Source organism: Amblyomma maculatum, chromosome 8, assembly GCF_055883805.1.
Source record: "Amblyomma maculatum isolate TAMU_Amacu chromosome 8, ASM5588380v1, whole genome shotgun sequence".
NCBI classification, from domain to species: Eukaryota; Metazoa; Arthropoda; class Arachnida; order Ixodida; family Ixodidae; genus Amblyomma; species Amblyomma maculatum.
In genome coordinates, this window is record NC_139351.1 from 125,282,611 (window position 1) to 125,303,606 (window position 20,996).

General features: G+C 48.0%; 2 protein-coding genes across 2 annotated transcripts in view; both read right to left on the reverse strand.

The window, feature by feature from the left end:
- Positions 1–204: 204 nt before the first annotated feature.
- LOC146182484 (uncharacterized) lies at positions 205–1,143 on the reverse strand. The gene has a single exon (XM_084575958.1). The coding sequence runs from the start codon at positions 1,141–1,143 to the stop codon at positions 205–207; it is 939 nt and encodes a 312-aa protein (XP_084432084.1).
- A 103-nt stretch (positions 1,144–1,246) lies between these two features.
- LOC146182485 (uncharacterized) overlaps positions 1,247–20,996 on the reverse strand; it is a 56,897-nt gene continuing 37,147 nt past the window's right edge. Inside the window, exons 3-9 of the mRNA XM_084575959.1 lie at positions 19,079–19,240; positions 16,914–17,024; positions 14,711–14,885; positions 11,386–11,491; positions 11,090–11,216; positions 9,863–10,122; positions 1,247–1,391 (exon numbers count right to left, since the gene is read on the reverse strand). Of these exons, the coding sequence (XP_084432085.1) occupies positions 1,247–1,391; positions 9,863–10,122; positions 11,090–11,216; positions 11,386–11,491; positions 14,711–14,885; positions 16,914–17,024; positions 19,079–19,240 (1,086 nt within the window). The remainder of the gene's footprint in view (positions 1,392–9,862; positions 10,123–11,089; positions 11,217–11,385; positions 11,492–14,710; positions 14,886–16,913; positions 17,025–19,078; positions 19,241–20,996) is intronic.

The following is a 20,996-nucleotide window of genomic DNA, read 5'->3' on the forward strand; positions in this document are numbered from 1 at the left end:
GTTTACTTTCGAAAGACAATGCGCAGCGCACATGGTGGCCGCCATTACTGGTCAACGTTCACTGTGTGTTCATGAAGTAAAAGACTGCGTCTTCGCGTTACACTAGTTCCAAGCGTGCGCAGCATGAACTGAGCGCATACGAAGCCAACTGTTAGCAAAGAGGCCCTTTCTTTATGTACACGCACAAAGACACAGAGAAAATCCCTACATGTGGGGCGGCGGCATCATGTGGCCGTAGTCCGGCTGCTGCTGTCCGTAGTCTGGCTGCTGCTGTCCGTACTCCTGCTGCTGGCCATAGTCCTGTTGCTGCTGGCTGTAGTCCTGCTGCGGCTGACCGTAGCCCTGGTGCTGGCCGTAGCCCTGGTGCTGCTGGCCGTAGTCCTGCTGCTGCTGGCTGTAGTCGTGCTGCTGAGGCGGCATCTGTTGCAGCAGCTGCTGCTGTTGGTAGTAAGCTGCGGTCGCCGGATCGGCCACGGGCATCGGAGCTCCCATGCCTGGCACACCTGGCACGCCTGGCATGCCCGGCATGCCCGGCATGCCTGCAGCCACGCCGTAGTAGTCTCCGTAGTAGGCGCCGTAGCCTTGAGGCGCTGGGGGAGCGTAGTACGTTGTTCCATAGGGAGCCTCCCAGCCAGTCGCCGGGGCACCAGCTGTGGCGTAGGCGGCGTACGTGTTACCGCCGGTGGCGGCAGCGTAGTCGTAGCAGCCATAGCCGGCTGCGGGGTTCATTGCGGCCCCGGCGACAGCAACGCCACCGTCCATCGAAGGGTTGGAGCCAGCTGGCGGCACCGTGGGGGTCGGAGCGCGACGCATCATCTTCCGCTCGAACCCCGCCTGCTGGTAGGAGCCGGGACCTCCACGACGTGACCGCGCCCGGAAGGCTCCACCGCCGCGAGGGGTCCTGGCCTTGTCGCGGGCCCTCTCGACGCGGAGCAGAGCGCCGTTGACGATGGCGCCGTTCATCTCTCGCACCGCCTCATCCACGAGCGAGATGTCCTCAAACTCGACGAAGGCGAACCCAGGCGGGCTCTGGGCCATCCATACCTCCTTGAGAGCGCCGTACTTCCCGAACTCGCGTTCGAGGTCCTCCCGGGTCATGGCGCAATCCAGCCCGCCGACAAAGATGCGCCCGTTGCCGCTCATTCTGGCACTGGTGGACGACCTGACGCTACTGTTGTGGGTACCGACAGATGGTTTCTGGCCGGCGCCGCGCTACTACGAGCCCCGCTGCTCGGTCTGGGAGTTCCTACGCAGAGGCCTTTCGAACGTTGCTCTGGCGCGCGAGCCCGTGACGGTTGCGCTTTCGCCCGGCTACTTCGTCGTCGTCGCAGGTTGCCGCCTCGTTCCACGAGCCCCGAACGCCGGCACCACTCGTCTTTTCTTCTTCCCGCCTTTGCATATGGCACATACCCACAGCGGAGGATTGGCGAGAGTTCAATGCATGTGTAAGAATTGAATACATGATGCCGACTTAGACTGTATGATACATAACTTGGTAATTAGGAATTAGTGTTCCTAACATAATTAGGAAAATGTTTCAGATGATAGGAAGAGTAATCAATAAAAGAAGAATGTTTTGAAAAACGCCAATATAATTTCTCAGTCCTGACCTTGTGCCGCACTGTCGCACGCGCCTCGTGCCTCGGAGGCAATCTTAAGCTACGGCATCTAAACGGGAAGTGCACGTGGACAAAGGTGATGAGCTGGCCTTCCGGGCGAGGAGACTGGTGCAGCGAATAACAGCAAAACACGTCACCTAAATAATCGCTGCCTGCGGTTCTAATTGCTCGTTGCAATACATACTTTTGAAGGAATCAGTTCTATTTTCCAAACCAAGTTGTGGAGTTAAATATGCGCAATGTGTTACACCCCGATATGAACAGCCGTGGGCTGTGCGCATCTACGAATAGGATCAAGAACGAAAAGGACGAAGTTTGGACGCAGGTTTGGTTTGAGACAACGACAGCCCTTCCGCGCAGATATTTTTGTTCTTATTCAACTCTACAGTCTCCTGTCATACATGTTTTTCTTTATTTAGTCAGTTACTTATTTGTTACACTAAGCACCCTCATCAGCTTCCATACAGATCATGCAGTACTTTTCGCGCTGCTCATTGAACTCTAGCCAATTCTCCCTAATGGGTACGTGCCATGATCTCAGAAACAAATGAACAAATAAACAACAACAGCAAAAGAACGTTAGTAATCTAGTAGCGTCGTTTTGCGCCTTGGAGCCAAATGTTTTGACATTGCTTATAGCACTAAATGGAGCTGCTTTAATTGGCTAGAGGCATCGCAGGCCTTCCGCTCGTGTCCGCGGGCTCCATGAAGCGCCCATGTATCCTGTCACAGATTTGGTCGAAACAAAACGACTCTCGCTATGAGGAACATTATAGTAGAGGGCTCTTGATATACAACCACCTAAGACGTTTAACACGCATTGACATGGTATAGATCGTCGGCCACCGCAGCCGACGCAATTGATATCGAAAACTGGTTCTCTTGCTCAGACATTGCCCCGCCGGGGTGATCGATTTACAAAAAACTGATTGATTTATAGGAAGGGAAAGGCGTGGTAACTGTCTCACTTGTTTTCTGTGGACACCTCAACCGCGCCGTAAGGGAAGGGAGGAAGGTGGGAGTGAAAGTGGAAAGAGAGAAAGAGGAGTCATAGTGGTGGGCTACGGAGTAATTTCGACCACCTGGGGATCTTTAACGTGCGCTGACATCGCACAGCACACGGACGCCTCTTCATGTCGCCGCCATCGAAGCGCAACCGCCGAGGTCGGGTTCGAACCCGGGTACTCCGGCACATCTCCTCTTTCTCACTATCCACTTTCAAACCCACCTTCCTCCCTTGCCTGACGGCGCGGTTTAGGATTCCACGGACAAGTGTGAGAGATACTGCGTCTTTCCTCTCGTGTGAACCGATTATTATTATTTGGTTTTTTTTGTGTGTGTGGGGGGTTTAACGTCCCAAAGCAACTCAGGCTATGAAAGAAGCCGTAGTGCAGTACTCCGGAATTTAGACTACCTGGATTTCTTTAACGTGCACTGACATCGCACAGCACACGGACGCCTTGCTTTTCGCCTCCAGCGAATAGCGGCCGCCGAGGCCGGGATTCGATCCCGCGTTCTAGGAAACAGTAGTCGAGCGCCGTAACCACTGCGCCACCCAGGCGGGGTATTATTATTATTATTATTATTATTATTATTATTATTATTATTATTATTATTATTATTATTATTATTATTATTATTATTATTATTATTATTATTATTATTATTATTATATTTATTATTATTATTATTATTATTATTATTATTATTATTATTATTATTATTATTATTATTATTATTATTATTATTATTATTATTATTATTATTATTATTATTATTATTATTATTACAGCAATTTGTGAAGACGGGCTCCGATAACTACACCTGCATTTAATTTAAAATTATGTAGTTCATAAGCGCTTCGTTTTCTATGATTCTACTATAATTCTACTGCCTTTTGTCCTCAAATCTCAATATCCAATTGATACGCGCCACGTTCAGTACGTCATCCGCGCTCATAAGCGTCCCAATGACGCAGGCATGTCATCACAAGGCAATCCCAGTTAAGTTTAATTGGAGTAAGTACACCAGTCATCAGTCTTGCCAAGAGCGCTAAGTCGTTGCTGTGGAGAGCGAGGTGCCCCGGTATCAGCCGCCACCATTAGAAGCCGCAACGCTGAAACGGCTGAAGAAGTTGCAATAGCGCTCGCGTGCGTCGGAACGCAAGCCAATTTCATGAACAGCGATAGCAAAACGGCTATTTGAATTTTGGAAAGGATAGGGTCTTGCCGGAAGCGGCAAGGATTCTGGCCAGTAGACTACTATACAGGAAAACTCGCCTAATTTGGAGCCCTGCACACACGTCCGTTCCTGGCAACGAAGCGGCCCACGAGTTAGCCCGAGCTCTCTACTTCCGGGTAACTGTGGAGCCGCCCGATTACCGGAACATGGACGAGCGTCTGCAAAATTATACGGAGATTCTTCAAAATTACAGGTTAATCAGGAGACTGGTGCCACCACCGGATAAAATTCTAAACAATAGGGAGGCAGTCGCATGGCGGCGCCTGAAAGCTGGGAACTTTGTAAACCTGGTCTGGGCATATTATGTCCAAATGGAAGATAGGAGCAACGATAAATGCAAGCACTGTGGGGAGAGAGGGACCCTCGACCATATAATCTGGGAATGTACTAGCTCCCCAGGGGCTAAAACAAATATAAATTGTAGAGAAGCCTGGGAAACCCTGCTGCGGAGCGAGGTCCCTGCTTCACAGCTACAAGCCATCCGCCTGGCGGAAAAAGCCGCGAAGAGCCAAGACCTCTTTGCCTGCTTCTGATCGCGGAGGTCTCTGCTCCCGTCCCTTAGGCCTGCGTGCCGGGGGCGGGAACTGGGGGCCTCCTTATCTGGTGGAAAATAAAGTTATCATCATCATCATGAAAGGAAACGGGGGGTGGCTGATCCTGGCTACCACCGTATCCTGGCCCTGATGGGGCTGGGACAGGTAGGTTACTGCCGCTTGCCGCGGGGGCTAGCCTGCCACCGAATGTGTATCTGTTGTAGGCCGTCATTGCACCCGCCACCACTTCGGTGGTGGACGACGGCTGTTGCGGCGCGCGTCTTTCTCTTCGTCTTCTTTTTGTTTCCTCTCTGTTTCCCCTTCTGTCCGCACGAGGCAGCGGAGGTGCCCCGCCGGGGTGGTGCAGTGGTAAGACACCCGACTACCGTGCCGGCGTATCGGGTTCGAACCCGACCTCGGCGGCTGCGTTTCGATGGAGGCGAAACGAAGAGGCGTCCGTGGGCTGTGCTATGTCAGCGCACGTTAAAGATCCACAGGTGGTCAAATTACTTCGTAGCCCTCCACTACGGCTCCTCTTTCTCTCTTTCCACTTTCACTCTCACCTTCCTCCCTTCCCTTACGGCGCGGTTGAGATGTCCACGGAAAACAAGTGAGACAGTTACCGCGCCTTTCCCTTCCTATAAATAATTAAATCAGTCTAAATCAGGCAGCGGAGGTGGCCCAGCTACAGAGCCAGTAGCAGGCCCGTGCATTTTTTTTTTCTTTCTTCCCACAGCCACAACAGTCGTTGCTGGGAGGAGCAAATGCATGTATTTCTGGGGCTTACAGTGACTCGCTCAGCACAGCCTGCATACAAATAAAGCTGCAAAACTCGAGAACTGCAGGGCATACTCCATTCCGCTTTCTAGACAAGTTTTCCCACTAATCAACGAACAACAGCGTTGTTCGTACTTTATGCGGGACAATATCAGGTCTCTGTTTCGGCCATTCATAACGTCTATGCGTAATACCAACGGTGTAACTAAACGGAAGAGATTTCTTGTGCTGATTCCTTTTTGTTTCAAAACATCTTTATGCTTAGTGTTTCAATGTGAAACCCTAATGGTCCTTGGAAGTTTACACACAGCAAATTTTAATAGCGTATACGGAAAGCATTCCAAGTGTACTATTCGCATCTACAAGACGTGCAAGGAAATAGCGAAGGCAAGCAATAAGCAAAACATTTTATTTTGATTTTATATTGCGCATGACCGCAGTTGAATGACCTTGCACGGTGTATTGCGAACGGCATCAGTAAGATGCATGAATTGGGGTTCAGAAACGTCCCGTCCTACGCACGTGTGATCAGCAAGGCAGGCAGAACATTCGACTGCTGGCAACGTATACGGTGCCGCATCTACAGCAGAAAGTCTTCTTTTCTTGAGCTGCCCTGCTTGTGACCTGGTAACGAGTATACTTATTTTCATAGATTCGAGACTGAAACCACTGGCATGCGGAAATAAATTATTCAGGGCGCATTGGTACATACTAGGCGTGTTACAGGGATTCTGACGCTTCTCTCCGTGATTGAGCCCTCAAATGCGACATATAGATTTGATGCATCTGCCTCTTTATTATAAAAATGATATGCATGTCCGGTATCGATACGACATGTACGCAAAGGCTCAGGGGCCACTTCTTCTGTCAAAGAAAGGTAAAGATATTCTTTTTCATGACATCTACACCAAAAAATAGCAACAAAGCAATCGATACAAGCATAATGTACTGCGCCTCCTCTAATCTAGGTATCGTAGTGAAGACGCATGCGATCCCGATGTTCCTCACTCAAAAGTATCTCGACGGGAGATCGCACTCAATCACAAGCTTTGTGCGCCTGACACAGACAATCATGATTTGGAGAGCTTCAGACGATCGTGCCCAGTTGGCTACGTGCTACCATTACATTTATGGCTGTTTCAGAAACGATAACAGTTTCCCAGAAATGAATTGCGTAGGACCATTAACGCCCTATAATTTTGAATTCCTATCTATGCATGCATATCTCGACCACAGATCGCCCACCTATAGGATCATTATATAAACAAACTCACGGGGGCAAGATGTAAAAAAGAAAACAATTTCGAGGCATATTCTGGTGTCGTACACGACAAGTGACATGTAACTACAAAAAAAAACAGCAACAACAGCGCCAACAAGTTCAACACGGGTCGGCTTTTCACAACAGGCCGGGACTTCTCGGAGCTCTGTATGACGCGACTGCAGAGTTCACTTTCTTGCTTACGCACACTGTACAGCGCACTGTCCTTCAGAACAGCGATCCACTTGGCTCGGACGACGACCAACGCGTACAGGCCTCGTATTTCTCCGTGGCTGAGCTGAGTAGCCTGAAGTTTACATCCTTGGACGGAATGCGGAATGAAAGATTCCGCAGAGAGTTGCACCTAGCCGCGTACGGCGCTTCCATCGGTTTCAGGACACCCTGCAGAGAGCGAACAAGAAAATAAATATGTATCTATGACCAGCAGCCGAAATGGCTAAAGGGCCAGTCACAAGAAACTGGGGCAGGTATTTATCTATAGATTACTGTGCTCTAAGAACAGTTGCCCTTGGGCGCTAGTTAGTATGTGGAACATCTTCTCTTCATTCCACGTCAAAGGACAAGACAAGGGTCTCGCTAAGTGACACGAAGATACAACATCTAGGAGCCTATATTTACAAAAATGAACTTGTTCCAAACCAAGAAAGGTAAAAACACAATTAAAAATTGAGATGTCATCACTTATGACCAGCAAACTGCGGTGATGTCGAGATAAGATTTATTTGCTCCTAGCTACTCAGAAAATTCGGTGTCGGTGTCGACATCGACGTTGTGTGCGAGAACCTGGCATGGGGCTGGCAGCACCGTCAGCACGGTAAGTCGCAGACCTAATGGTTATCATGAAGTCTATCGTGGTCATGACGAAAACAGCTTGAAGCGAGAAGCGGGGAAATTTTTAAATCCAAATTTCTTAACAAATGCGCTTTTTCCCCTGGCGAAGCATCCATGTACTTTCTGCGTGCCCAGAAATTTCAGGAAATGGCTCTTTTTCAACAGTATAATGTTTATGAACGCAATTTTCGCGCATGCTCTACAACTGAAGCATAACACTCAGTACATCGTGGATTCGCCCTCAGAAGTCATGCAGTTTACTGCTATTCATCGTCAAAACGTACCCACATCATTTCCTAAGAACGTTTTAATAACTCTGAGCACAGAGCAAATTTTATTGGCAAACATATTCGCTCTGCATCAGGAGATCGTAAGATTTCCATCAATAAATATGTTTCTAAGAATTACCTACACTATTTCACAGTTCCCTGGCTGACAGTTATTGTCGGAAACACACACATTGACTTTCAGTGGCATTCTTTACTACTTCCTGTGAGAGCAGGATGCACTTGGTACGCAAGAGTTTGCTTCAAATCAGATTTCAACTCTCCCACCAGTATGTTCATGACAGTATCTTACACAATTTAGGAGAAAGCTTAAGCTTTGCCTATGTAGACGAGATAAAAGCACACAACAAAGCGGCTTTAAAGCTGTATTTTCATTCCAAACTTTTCTAAATGGCCTATAAGAAACGAAACACACAGTATCTGTCGCACTTCCCCGTGGATACGTGAACCACGCTGTACAGGTAGAGGGGAAGGTGAGAGTGAAAGAGAGAAGTGCCGTAATGAAGGACTGTGGAATAATTTCAACCACCTGGGGTCCTTTATTGGTTGTTTTTGTTGGTTTTGTGGGGTGTAACGTCCCAAAGCGACTCAGGCTGAGGGAGACGCCGTAGTGGAGGACTGCGGAAATTTCTACCACCTGGGGTTCTTTAACGTGCACTGACATCGCACAGCACACGGAACACCTTTGTGTTTCGCCTTTATAGAAGCGCTTTCGCGGCGGTCGGGATCGAACCCAGGTACTCCGGTTCAGTAGCCGGGTGCCAACCACTGAGCCACCACGGCGGATGATTTGAACAAACTGATTCATAAGAAAGGTAAGGCCTGGTATCCGTCACATTATTCGATGGACACCTGAACCACGCCGTCAGGAAAGTGGGGAAGGTGCGAGTGAAAGCTGAAAGAGAGAGAGGTGGCGTAGTGAAGAAGTACGGAGCAATTTCGGCCACCTGAGGATCTTTAGCCTGCACTGACATCGCACAGCACACAGACGCGTCTCTGTTTCACCTCCATCGAAACGCAACCGCCGGCGGATAGGTTCAAACCAGGCTACTACACACAGTACTTGGGCGTCCTATCCACTGCACCAACGCAGCGGGGCAGTGAAGAAAGGGGTGCCGTAGTGGAGGGCTCCGGAGTTATTTCGACCATCTGGGGATCTTTAGTGTGCACTGACATCGCCAGTTAATAGCGAATTTAGTTCGTTTGCATGGTTTTGGGGACAAAGGAAGGGGCAGCACCTCTCTCACTGCTCGGTGCACCCCCACAGTAAATGGTGAAAAATTAGTGGTAGATATGTCGTTGGTTCGAATCACTGTGACAAAGTAGCCACCATCCTCACTAGCAGATAGGCGCTGTATGATTGGTTTATAGGAAGGGAAAGGCGCGGTGTCTCACTTGTTTTTTGTGGACGCCTCAACCGCGCCGTAAGGGAAGGGAGGAAGGTGGGAGTGAAAGTGGGAAAAAAAGAAACAGGAGCCGTAGTACCCTGCCGGAGTACGGGTTCGAACCCGACCTCGGCGGCTGCGTTTTGATGGAGGCGAGGAGGCGAAATGAAGAGGCGTCCGTGTGCTGTGCGATGTCAGCGCACGTTAAAGATCACCAGGTGGCGCTGTATGGGAAGCGAAATGGAATGAAACAGCCTATCTGCACAAAGAACGGTTTCATGGCAATTTCTGTACTAAATCGCGAATGAGGCGACACCAGACGCCGCCTCCGACGGTCACATTTCGAAAAAACTACCTGCATACACTCTCTTGCAAAATTTCGTTGGAGGCACTTAGACTTTCCTGCAACTATTTACACTCATTTGCTTCTCCTTTTTCTCTTTTTTGTTGCCTTTTTTGCTCTTTAGTTTCTTTTTTTAGTCTGCACTGTTTTTCTCTTTTGGCTCTATTTCTCTAGTTCCACGATATTTAGCACATTTTTAACGTATTTTGCATTGTTTCGACGTCCAAGGTTGTTTTGACATCTTCACGCCATATCGACATTCTTGGCTATTTTGACGTTTAATTGACTTTTTTAGCTCTAATTAATTAATTATTTCACATCAACAAAAGTTTGTACACAAGCACTTTTTTTTCACCTTCTACCTCTTACAATCATTCTTTTACTCGTCAATCAATCCTTTTCCCGACAGTGACAGTGTGACACCTTCCGCAGACACACAAACTCTGTCCACACTTATGAGCCTGAAAGGCTTTCGCCTTCATATTGCAAGCTGCCTCTTGACCAAGAGTTTTGTCGAAGAAAGCTCGTACGCTGATACGATTATTGCGTAAGGCCACAACGTACCCTCCAAAATGTGGCTGCATATCGTCGAGCAGCAGGCACGACGAGTAGAAGCTGGTGTCGAAGGGCGGCAGTGGCTGCTGGTCCAGGGGGAGAGGAGAAGCCTCGTCGGCCGAGTCCTCGCGTGAGCTCAGCGAGTCTCCCAGGTGGCCCAAGGCTCGAAGGTCGCACATGTCAAGCGCCGCCAGGGGCTCCTCTTCCTCCTCAGCCGACAGAGACCGTTGCTGCTGTTGCATCAATATGGGCACCTCCAGCGAGCACTGCTGGCTTCCGCCTCCACCTCCTCCTCCTGCGCAGCAACGCGGTCGCTCTCTCTCAGAAAAGGAGACCCCAAGTGGGAAAGCGTCGGGACCGATATAACTGGTAGTCCAGTTGGAGCTATCATCCTCATCAGCAGCAGGGCGTCCACAAACAGACATGTATGCCTGTCTTACTGGTCACCACTTACTCGCAACCCTTACCAGCTGCTGTGATTTGTTCCGGAGAATTGTCTAATTTTACTCGTGCAGCTCACTTCCTGTCATCGCCCGCTGTATTTTATTTCTCTTCCAACACAATTACTTTCCCTATGGATCCATTTTTACTTCGCACTGCATGCCTTGCCTATATGCACATACGTTATTGTTGACATCAAGCAGGATATTATTTCACGTTTGTTCTCTGACCCAGATTGCTGTGTTGCTGTCTCACCGCGTTACATCCATCACTTTTCTCTCCATGGATGTACGCGGTTTCCTGAATTTAATTTCAAGTCTTTTCTCTAGCTTCCATACCTCGTCCACACAGGGTAATGCTGAGAATGTCAGTACTACTTGCTTCTTCTTTCAGATATGCTGGTAAGGTAGGTATATGTAAGATACCTACATATATCTCCCTGCCCTTTTCTTCCAATGGCACAGACCCGCATAAGTGCTTCCATGCCCTGTTACTTTAGGATACGAGGCTAGAATTAAAGCGGAGTCCTAACTAAGAGAGATAGATGATACCTGGCTGGCTTGGTTGGCTGGGGCAGACATGGGACAGCGTTATTTGCTGGGATGCACATGTACCCTTTTTCTTACAGTGAACATCATGACGATGATTATTATCATGATGTGGGCAAGCAGACATTTTCACTCCCACCTTCCTCCCTTCTCTTACGGTGTGGTTGAGGTGTCCACAGAAAACAAGTGAGACAGTTACCGCACCTTTCTCTTCCTATGAATAAATCAGGCGGTGCTCACCTTCCACAGAAGTGAAGTGAACGTCAGAGCGGGGCACTTCGAGCAGAACGCTGGTCGTAGGACTGCGGGGAAGGCTAGTCTCCGTGAAGGAACTCGTCCGGAACAACGGGATGGGGTAGCCCTGGGGTTGTATTCTGCACAGGAGACAAAACCAGCGGCTTAACGTTAAGAAATTGCCGCTCATACTAGTTAAAGGTTTAGGTAGCAGTACATTACGGTTTCTCTTTTTTAACAATGGCGCGGACTGGAACCGCCGTCCCAGATCCATCAAATTTTTCGAAGAATCAATAATAATTTACATACTTGTCATCCCAGAGACCAGGGCTGCGGGCGTAGCGGCTGTTAGGCGACGAGCGGCATCGGATGTCGTTGTCGCTGTGGCTCAGCTGCAGAGCCCTCGACGTAGGACCTGGAACGACATCGACGCGGGCGTTTTGTTCTATGTGTAAACACAAGAAAAATTATTTCAGCTTTGTTTGTGTTGAATTTATTCCTGTTCTCAGAATGTCAAGAGAAGATTCTGGACCCGAAGTGCAATAAAGGCAACATGCCAACGTTCACTCTTATAAGTAAGTTGCCTCTCATTATCTATCCTACCTCTACCAGATGAGAGTATCTTCATTCTGTTACAGCTCAATTTCAAAATTGTATGCACTCTATTATTTAAACTCGTCGCGATGGTGCAGCGGTTAGGGCTCTTGACAACGTTTTTCCCGAGGATACGGGATCAAAACCTCGAACGCGGCTGTCCCTTTTAGAGTGGGGCGAAAAGCAAGTAGCCCGTGTGCTGTGCGATGTCAGTGCACGTTAAAGAACCCCAGAGCGTCGAAATTGCGGAGCCCTCCACAACTGCATTTCTCATTGCCTGGCCCGCTTTGCGACGTTAAACTCCATAAGCCAAATTTTATTATTTACTATTCAGTATTCTGTCCTAGGACTGCGGTGCAGCGCAAAAAGATTTAATTTGCAATGTTCGCGCTAAAGCTCTTAGAGGTACGACGGCCACAGTGCAATATAGATGACGCAGTTTTGATAGAATCCTGGAGAAATCCTGCGCGTTTTCAATAAGAGGCGCCCTAATCCCTGTACTTTAACAGCCTGAGTCACTTTGGGACGTTAAGCCCCACAAACCAACCAACCACAAGCAATTTTTCTCACACTAAAATAAAAGAAAAGAACAGAGTTACGTTATTCGAGAGCAGGCGGCACTGAATGCTATCCACATAGTGCGCATGCGTGGTGGTAAAAAACATTACGAAGGCCAAAAATAAGCGAAATTACAAAGTAGCAAAGCACACAACGCACACGGCTTCACTCTTCCTTCAGACATCTGCTGTCGAAGCCCTGCCCTACTGAGTGGATGTCGGCATGTAGTACATAAAAACGTTGGCTCCGCATTGTTGTTGTTGTTGTGGCTGTAGGAAGCAGGAAAAGAAAATGCACGGGCCTGCTACTGGCTCTGTAGCTGAGCCCCCTCAGCTGCCTCGTGCGGACAGAAGAGAACTGATTAAACTGTTTGATTTAGAGGAAGGGAAAGGCGCGGTAACTGTCTCACTTGTTTTTTGTGAACACCTCAACCGCGCCGTAAGGGAAGGGAGGAAGGTGGGAGTGAAAGTGGAAAGAAAAAGGAGCCGTAGTGGAGGGCTACGGAGTAATTTCGACCACCTGGGGATCTTTAACGTGCGCTGACATCGCACAGTACACGACGCCTCTTCGTTTCGCCTCCATCGAAACGCAGACAGAAGAGAGCGTGATTGATTTATAGGAAGGGAAAGGCGCGGTAACAGACAGAAGAGGAGCGGTAACAGACAGAAAAGAAAATAGAGTAGAAAAAAAGGAAGAGGGAGAGAAAGACGCACGCCGCCACAACAGCCGTAGTCCACCACCGAAACGGTGGCGGGTGTAATGACGGCCTACAACAGATAAAAATTCTGTGGCAGGCTAGCCCCCGCCGCAAACGGCGGTCACCTACCTGTCCCAGAACCGGCACATTCGTGGTAGCCTTATTCCACCAGGGAAAATGTCGAGATAATAATTGGTTCACAGGAAAGGAAAGGCGCAGTATCTTACACGCTTGTTTCTGGGGAAACCTGACTCGTGCCGTAATGAAGGGAGGAAGGTGGGAGTGAAAGTGGATAGATAGAAAAGGAAGCCATAGTGGAGGGCTGCGGAAAATTTCGACCACCTGGGTCTCATTAACGTGCACTGACATCGCACAGCGCACGCATGCCTCTCCGTTGCCCTTCCATCGAAACGCAGCCGCCAGCGGTCGGGATCGAAGCCGGATTCTCCGGCACAATAGTCAAGCATCTTAACCACTGCACCACCACGGCGGGGAAAGAAAAATCTCGAGAAATTGCATATTTTGCTAGTTCTTTCGGACCATTTCCGAAGGCAGCACGACTCGCGCGGCCTGGCTTTGGTGTCGAGTTGATGTTAACTTCAACATAATTACTATTTTAGGCACATATTTTTCTACTAACATGTGTTTAGGGGACAGATTTATATCCGCGATGTTCTTTTACACGACAAGCGCGTTTAGTTAAACCAATATGGTCAAATGTCGGGTTAGAAAAATATTTGGAACACTAGAGCTTCGCATTTCAAGGTGGGAGGTGACCACGTTAATGGCTTCCACCTGAGGGTCCCCTTGCTAATCGATATTCGTGGATATGCGCTTTTTTACTCCCTTAAAGACTAATCATTTAATCCCTTAAACACTAACCGCTTAATTTACGCGTCTATTATCCGACATTAGCGTGAAATTGTATAAGCAATCAGAGTATGTGGCAGCTTTAACTGAGCCGTACGAACATATCTTCGTGTCTTAGGACTAGCGTCTCCGAATAGAGAGCTAAGGGTCAAAGAGAGTTTTGTTCCCTCCTCGCACAGGCATCCGAAAAGAGATGCCCGAGTTGGCATCTGCCAACTCGTCCAATTCACGTGGATAGTAACACCACACGACTCACCGACCAATCAGTGCCCGGCTATATCACCTCTCAACTACCACCTGCCCGATACATGCCCACGATGTTTCGCTTAAACGTCGCCAGCGTATTTTCCAAAAAAAAAAGAAGCCTTTACGTTGCCGTGTAAACAGGTTCACGTCGCCGACGTCTCTACTTATGGATACATCTCTGACGTCACATGAGTGCGGCTAGTTTAGGCAGAAAGAAATACGCTGCAACCATCATGACAGACAGTGGTTAAGATGGCCGACTACTGTCCCGGAGTAGCAGGGTGCGATCCCGAACGCCGGTGGCTCCATTTCGATGGAGGCGAAACGGAGAGGAGTCCGTGTGCTGTGCGATGTCAGTGCACTTTAAATATCCCCAAATGGTCGTAATTACTCCGGAGCCCTTCACTATGGCTACTCTTTCTCTCTTTCTGCTTTCACTCCACCTCCCTCCCTTCCCTTACAGCACGATTCAGATGTCTACAGAAAAAAGTAACAGATACTGCATTTTCTCTTTCCTTTAAACCAACTATTTATTATTATTATTATTATTATTATTATTATTATTATTATTATTATTATTATTATTATTATTATTATTATTATTATTATTATTATTATTATTATTATTATTATTATTATTATTATTACTATTACAAAGGTGTCCCTCACCTGGCCGGTAGCAGCACTCGTTGACGGAGCTGGCCCCGGGCGACCGGCCGATGCCACTGTCAGCATGCTCCAGCTTGGGACGGTCGCGAGACGCGTACGCCGGCTGCAGCGAGTCGAGGCAGCCGTCGATGGTGGCGCCACTGCCAGCAGACTCCACGTCATTTTCGCTGCGTATCTACGGAGAGAAACGTGAATCAGATATAACAACGTGTCTTCATCCTCGCTGATCTCAGTGCTTCAACGAAACGCCCGTGTCTCGCACCGCCTTTCAGCAGTAAGTAACCTGTAAAGCTATGCAGCCATTGGAGGTAGAAAGGGTGGCACTACGGGGCTGAGACGGTAGGTCAACGCCGCTTGCGGCGGGGGCTAGCCAGCCACTGATTTTTATCTGTTGTAGGCCGTCATTGCACCCGCCACCGCTTCGGTGGTGGCGGACGACGGCGGTTGTTGCGGCGCGCGTCTTTCTCTCCCTCTTCTTTTTTTTTCTTGTCTATTTTCTCTTCTGTCCGCACGAGGCAGCGGAGGTGGCTCAGCTACAGAGCCAGTAGCAGGCCCGTGCATATTCTTTTCTTTCTTCCTACAGCCACAACAACAACAACAACAACAGCATGCAGTCATTGTCGAGGCGCTGAGTACGTTTCGACCACCGAGTGAGAACGTCAGTGAGCGACTAAATGAACAGACGAGTTAATGAGGGAGAAAACAAAGTATTACTAAGTGGATATTAACGAATCAGAGAATGAACCAACCAGTCACCAACGTTACCAGTCACTAAATGTATGATAGCGAATAAATCAAGAGATTATTCTTCAGTTCAGTTCAGGCGTTCAGTCGTGTCCGACTCTTCGTGACCCTATAGACCATGTCACGCCACGCTTTCCGGTCTCTCACTATCTTCTTAACATCACATAGCTTCATCTGCAATGCCTCGAGAATGCCATCTAGCCATCGCGTTCGCTGCCTACCCCTTCTCCGGCGACCCTCAACCTTTCCCAACATCAAATCTTTCTCCAGCGACTCCTCTCTTCTCATCAGATGACCAAAGTAGCTGAGCTTTAACTTTAGAATTTGACCCTCCAATGAGCAGTCAGGGTTTATGGTCGACAATATCGACTGATTTGATCTTCTGGCAGTCCAAGGAACTCTTAAGAGTCTTCGCCAGCACCACAATTCAAACGCGTCAATTCTTCGGCGGTCAGCCTTTTTCACAGTCCAACTCTCGCATCCATACATCACAACTGGAAAGACCATAGCACGGGTTATACGGATCTTGGTTGGCAGACTAATGTATCTGCTCTTTACTAGGCGGTCAAAGCTAACCATTGCTCTCTTTCCCAGAAGCAGGCGTCTCCTAATTTCATGGCTGCAGTCTCCTTCCGAGGTAATCTTGGCGCCCAAGAACAGAAAATCTGTCACAGCTTCCACTTCTTGTCCATTGATGCTCCAGGACTTGATAGGGCAAGACGCCATGATCTTCGTCTTTTTAATGTTCAGTTTAAGCCCAAACTTCTCACTCTCTTCTAGATTATTCTTAGAATCCTAAAATTAATCGGTGAGCGAGTGATCTATTGCAATGATCTAGGTGCATTTCTACCCCAGAATTTCTTTTAACGTTTCCCTCGAGCCCACTGGAAGTGTTCGGTGTATGCCTCGCAGTCTGCTTCCATCTACGGCAGACGACGGCATGGGTCAGTTGAGTGACATTCGCTCGCCTTATTCGCTTAGCGTACCTGAAGCTTTGGCTACTCTACAAGAATATCCTCAGCTCACAAGGCGTTCGCCCGTACACAGACAAGAGCGTTGCTCCTGGTTTTCCCCGCCCAACTAGCAAGAAGGTGCATGGAAATTTTGTAGACCTCAAACTGACTACTAATTATTTGTGCATAACGTCTCCAAAGGCGCTTAACCGTTAGCACCAATGACTACAGACGAAACGCTCGAAAACAAGGAGAGAATCTTTCAACTATCTCAGCAGCAGTCAGCATAGTCTGCTTTGCCGACTTTCCTTTTTTGTTATTTATACCGCTCGAATCATACTGCTAGATTGACGCTCGGTGACCGGTTGTCTAACTCCTCCAAAGTTGCGTGACCATGCTTGACGTAAAAGAACAAGAATTATTCACTAAGTTGAGTCATTGTAATGTGGTCAGTGAGTCGAGTGCGTGATGCGCAGTTACTTCATTTGCTGTGGCTTCGTGCTCACCTTTTTCCTTGCTGTGTCCTCGTTGGAGAGGTGGTTCTTGTAGTGCTTCCGCAGCGAGCTAGGATCCGTGTACCTTTTACAACAACCCGGAACTTGGCATGCGTAAGGTTTCTGCGAGGATCGCGTAACACCGATGGTCACAACACTGCCTTTGTTCGTGGTGCCACGTAGAGTCAATTCATTTGCAACACAAAAGAAAGCTTTGTGAACGGACAGGAGCATCAAGTGTACAAATCACTGCGATTTGTCATACGTACTGCGTCATACGTACTACTCACTCTGGCGGAGGTTTTGCATTGATAATTTTGCAATTTGTCCCGCCAAACACGCTCCAGAATCACTATAGTACTCGTGAACTATAGGCTGCAGTCAAACGCTACGCCAAATTCACGTTTACAGGAATTTACGGGCACTCCGAGTATTCTTTATTACAAATTGGCTGAGCTTTTATAGGGTAACGAATCTTTCACGGGTTAGTGATCTGACCGCATGATGCCGAAGGCACACATTACAAGATGAGTGATTGAACACGCCCCGGCCACTAATGATACATCCTGCGGAATTGCAGACATTTATGTGTAAAGGAACTTCTCATAGGTATAGATACCGATACCTAGCAGCGATACTGAGCCTAGCAGGGTGCTTTGTGAAATTAGATATTTGTACAAGTCGCCTGCGAAGGAATAGCAAACCGACCAAGCGCACTGTTTCCACTGGGCAAGGCCATGAGGTAAACCGTCTGTCAAAAGCACTCTTCTTACTCAGCGATTTTTGTTTTTTCAGTAGTTATCCAGGGTTGCCTGTCGAGAAACTGCAACGCTGCTGCCTCGTAAAATGGCGAGAAGATAATTGTCGTATATTTGCAACTTAAGGGTACAAGGGACTTTCTCGTGAAGGGGAGACCATTGCCGCCGTAGTATTTCGTGTCAGCTCAATCAGCTGATACCAAAAAGGAATACGATCGCGACCTATCCACAGGGTAGGACGCGAGCAGCTGTAGCGGTCACCTCTTCGCTTCAGTGGGCAGTGCAGTGTTCGGGAAAGAGTGGCTTGGTGTACTTTCAGGGCGCAAAAAAAGAGCTACCTAAGCTAACCGCAGCATTGCCCAAGTGTACTGTGCGCTTCTGACAAACGATGTGCTTGATATAGTTGCACGTTCAAGACCCGGGCGAGTCTTTCAGCAGTATAGAGAAGAGAGTTCTGCTTGGGAGCCCAACTTGAGTACATTATTACAGGTTGCACTCTTATTTCCATTTTCTATTTTATGCGTTAATTACCGACCCAGCCCATCGTCTTCAGCACCACGTTTAATTTTAACGCAAGTATGGATTATTATAGGATGTTATTAAGATCATATTGATGTGAATGGCATAATCTTCCGAGACGCGACAAAAAAAACAATTACTTTAAAAAAGCAAGCGTCCCGTGGGAGCACGTGTGGATATATTGACTATTATAGAACCATATATATATGCGGAAAAATTGCGTTAACAAAGAATTACTCTTGGAAATAACGTACTTGTCCTCAATTTCCTGGCATAAGTATATAGTATGCAAAAATACGCCAACCTTACAATGAGATTAATTTACATCAGGCACAGCTACCAATTAACAGACAAATAGTACGGAGCCTACTAAATCATAAACAAGCGGAGTGCGAAATGATGCGTTTATTTCCTAATAACCATTTATCGACGCCTTTCACACAATGTCAAGCAGTTTTATGTGCGTCCAACTACCGGCCTTGAGTGCTCGGATGGTCACGAATAGAGTACAGAGCTTCAGCTACCCACCTCTTGCAGTTGTGCATTTGAACTCAACTCCTGCATCTCTGCTAACCGGCAACGTTGAGAAGTTTTGACGGCAAAACCATTTTTGGCAGTTGCAGCGCCATTTAAGGAGTTTCTTCGCAGGTACAACCCTTCTCCCCTTCCCACACGCACGCCAACACACACACACACACACGCGCGCACGCACACACACACACACACACACACACACACACACACACACACACACACACACACACACACACACACACACACACACACACACACACACACACACACACACACACACACACACACACACACACACAAAGCACAAGTCAGGCAGAGAGCCAACAATAATGCGAAGTGACGTTACGTAAGGTGCGCAAATCCCACCGTGTCTTGGTGCGTTCGCTGGTGCTTGGCTCTGTCCGAGGAGTTGCTGAATGCCTTTGGGCAGCCCGGGAACTGACACGAATAGGGCCGCTCACCCGTGTGGGAGCGTAGGTGAATCTTGAGGTTCTCCAGCCGAGAGAAGGCTTTGGTGCAACCGTCGAACTGCGCGTCAGTATACGCACGGGGCGTATGAAAATCTGGCGTCTTAGAAACATGAGCAACGACGATACTTTTTTTTTTTTTTTGCAAGAACATTTGGAGCCAGAAAGTGTCAACACGATTTTCACCGGTCAAATAACTCCCGTGACATGTGCTCTATGGTCGAGCGTTCCTAAAGGCTGAACAGCAACGACGAAGATATACAGGACTTATAAATTAAGGGTGTATCACAAAGCGTGTAAAATACTTAAGAATTCCAAGTTGACATTTTGGTCATTCATCATTAACTCGCACATATGCCTTGACAGTTTGCTTGCGTAATTGTGGCATCAACCCGCATCCATAATGATCTGTAGAAGAACAGCTGATTGGGCGAGTTGGTGAACCATGGCGGACAGTAATATCGCACTTATATTACTGTCCATAATGTTCTTGTATTCAATTCAATGAAACAATATCAGGTGGTTCTGCTACTTAAAATTTTGAACAACCAAACATTAGAGAGAAAAGTACTCCAACCCTTCGAATGCCTATATGCTACATGTGTGCTGTGTGTTCCTCTGGTCTGGTCGATTTCAAAGACCAAGTTCTTATATTTTCGAGTGTTACTGCATGGAGATTACGGTTGCATGGTTCGCAAATTCTACTGTGATGAACGAATGCTATATCGATCTTCTCAGGGTCACAAAACTCAATCACAGGGTTAGATTGTCCCAGAGTATGAAAATGTATGTGAGTGCATAAGCACGAGCGTTACACCTCGTATCTCACCCGAGTGTAGTAACTAATCTGCACTGTGGCTGCGCTAACGTTTTCTAGCCGTCTTTAAAACATTTCCTTTCACTTTCGCGGCGTGAAAAAAAGAAAGAAAAATACCAGTCTTCCACGACGTTGGTCACCGAGGATAATTACACTATCAGGAAGGGAAAAATATTTTTCTGCTCTACGCGTCAAAACACGCACGACAATTCCCACGTCGCATAGAGCCAGCAGAAAAAGATACGTGTGTTAGTACATCTGTGGCTCTCACAAAGGAGGAACTAGATTGATAGTTGTGCAGATGCGGAGTTATGGTCGGAGCGATAACGCGCGTGATCACACGCATGAATGATGTGTTTGTGATAATTGACGAGAATGCTATATGTATATATGTACGTGTTTTGTCGATAAAAATAAACAGTTGTAAGTTTGCGCTTCATTCGTGTGTCGTCTTTCACTTGTCCCTGTCTATCAAGTAGCGCAGTATTCCCCAGTATGATCAACCAACTGACCCCGTGTTTGCATTGTTGCTTAATTCCCACGCCTCATCCACCTCTTCCGGCACCCCTACACCGTCTTTGGAAGCGCTTGTGGAGTTGCGCCTAAATTATTCATATCGGCGGCGGAGGAGGCACACCATGTGTTCAACACTGCACACGTCCGAGTTCCCAGGCCAGCGAGACGCCAAGACATGCAGCAGCTACGAGTCATCAGACCAAAAGCGAACTATATCAGCGCGCACGTTCTTTGCAACAGCACTGCACGCATAACACGCGCGAAAGCATGGAACGTCGGGGAGCCCGACTTTCCCACCGTTTCTTCGCGCGCCTTGCCATGGGAGCCAAAACACCGAGTCGGCTAGTACCCCCCCTTTCATTTCTCAAGCTCTTTAGAAACCTGCAGCTGCCGTCACTGTACCGCGCTCCCTTCCCTTCTGGAGTAATTCGATATGCGTCGGCCCTCGCATCCATCGGCTGCTTGCTGTGGGTGCTGCGGTTCG

Coding starts and splice junctions, on each gene's coding strand:
- LOC146182484 (XM_084575958.1), bottom strand. CDS start 1,143: ATGAGCGGCAACGGGCGCATCTTTGTCGGCGGGCTGGATTGCGCCATG.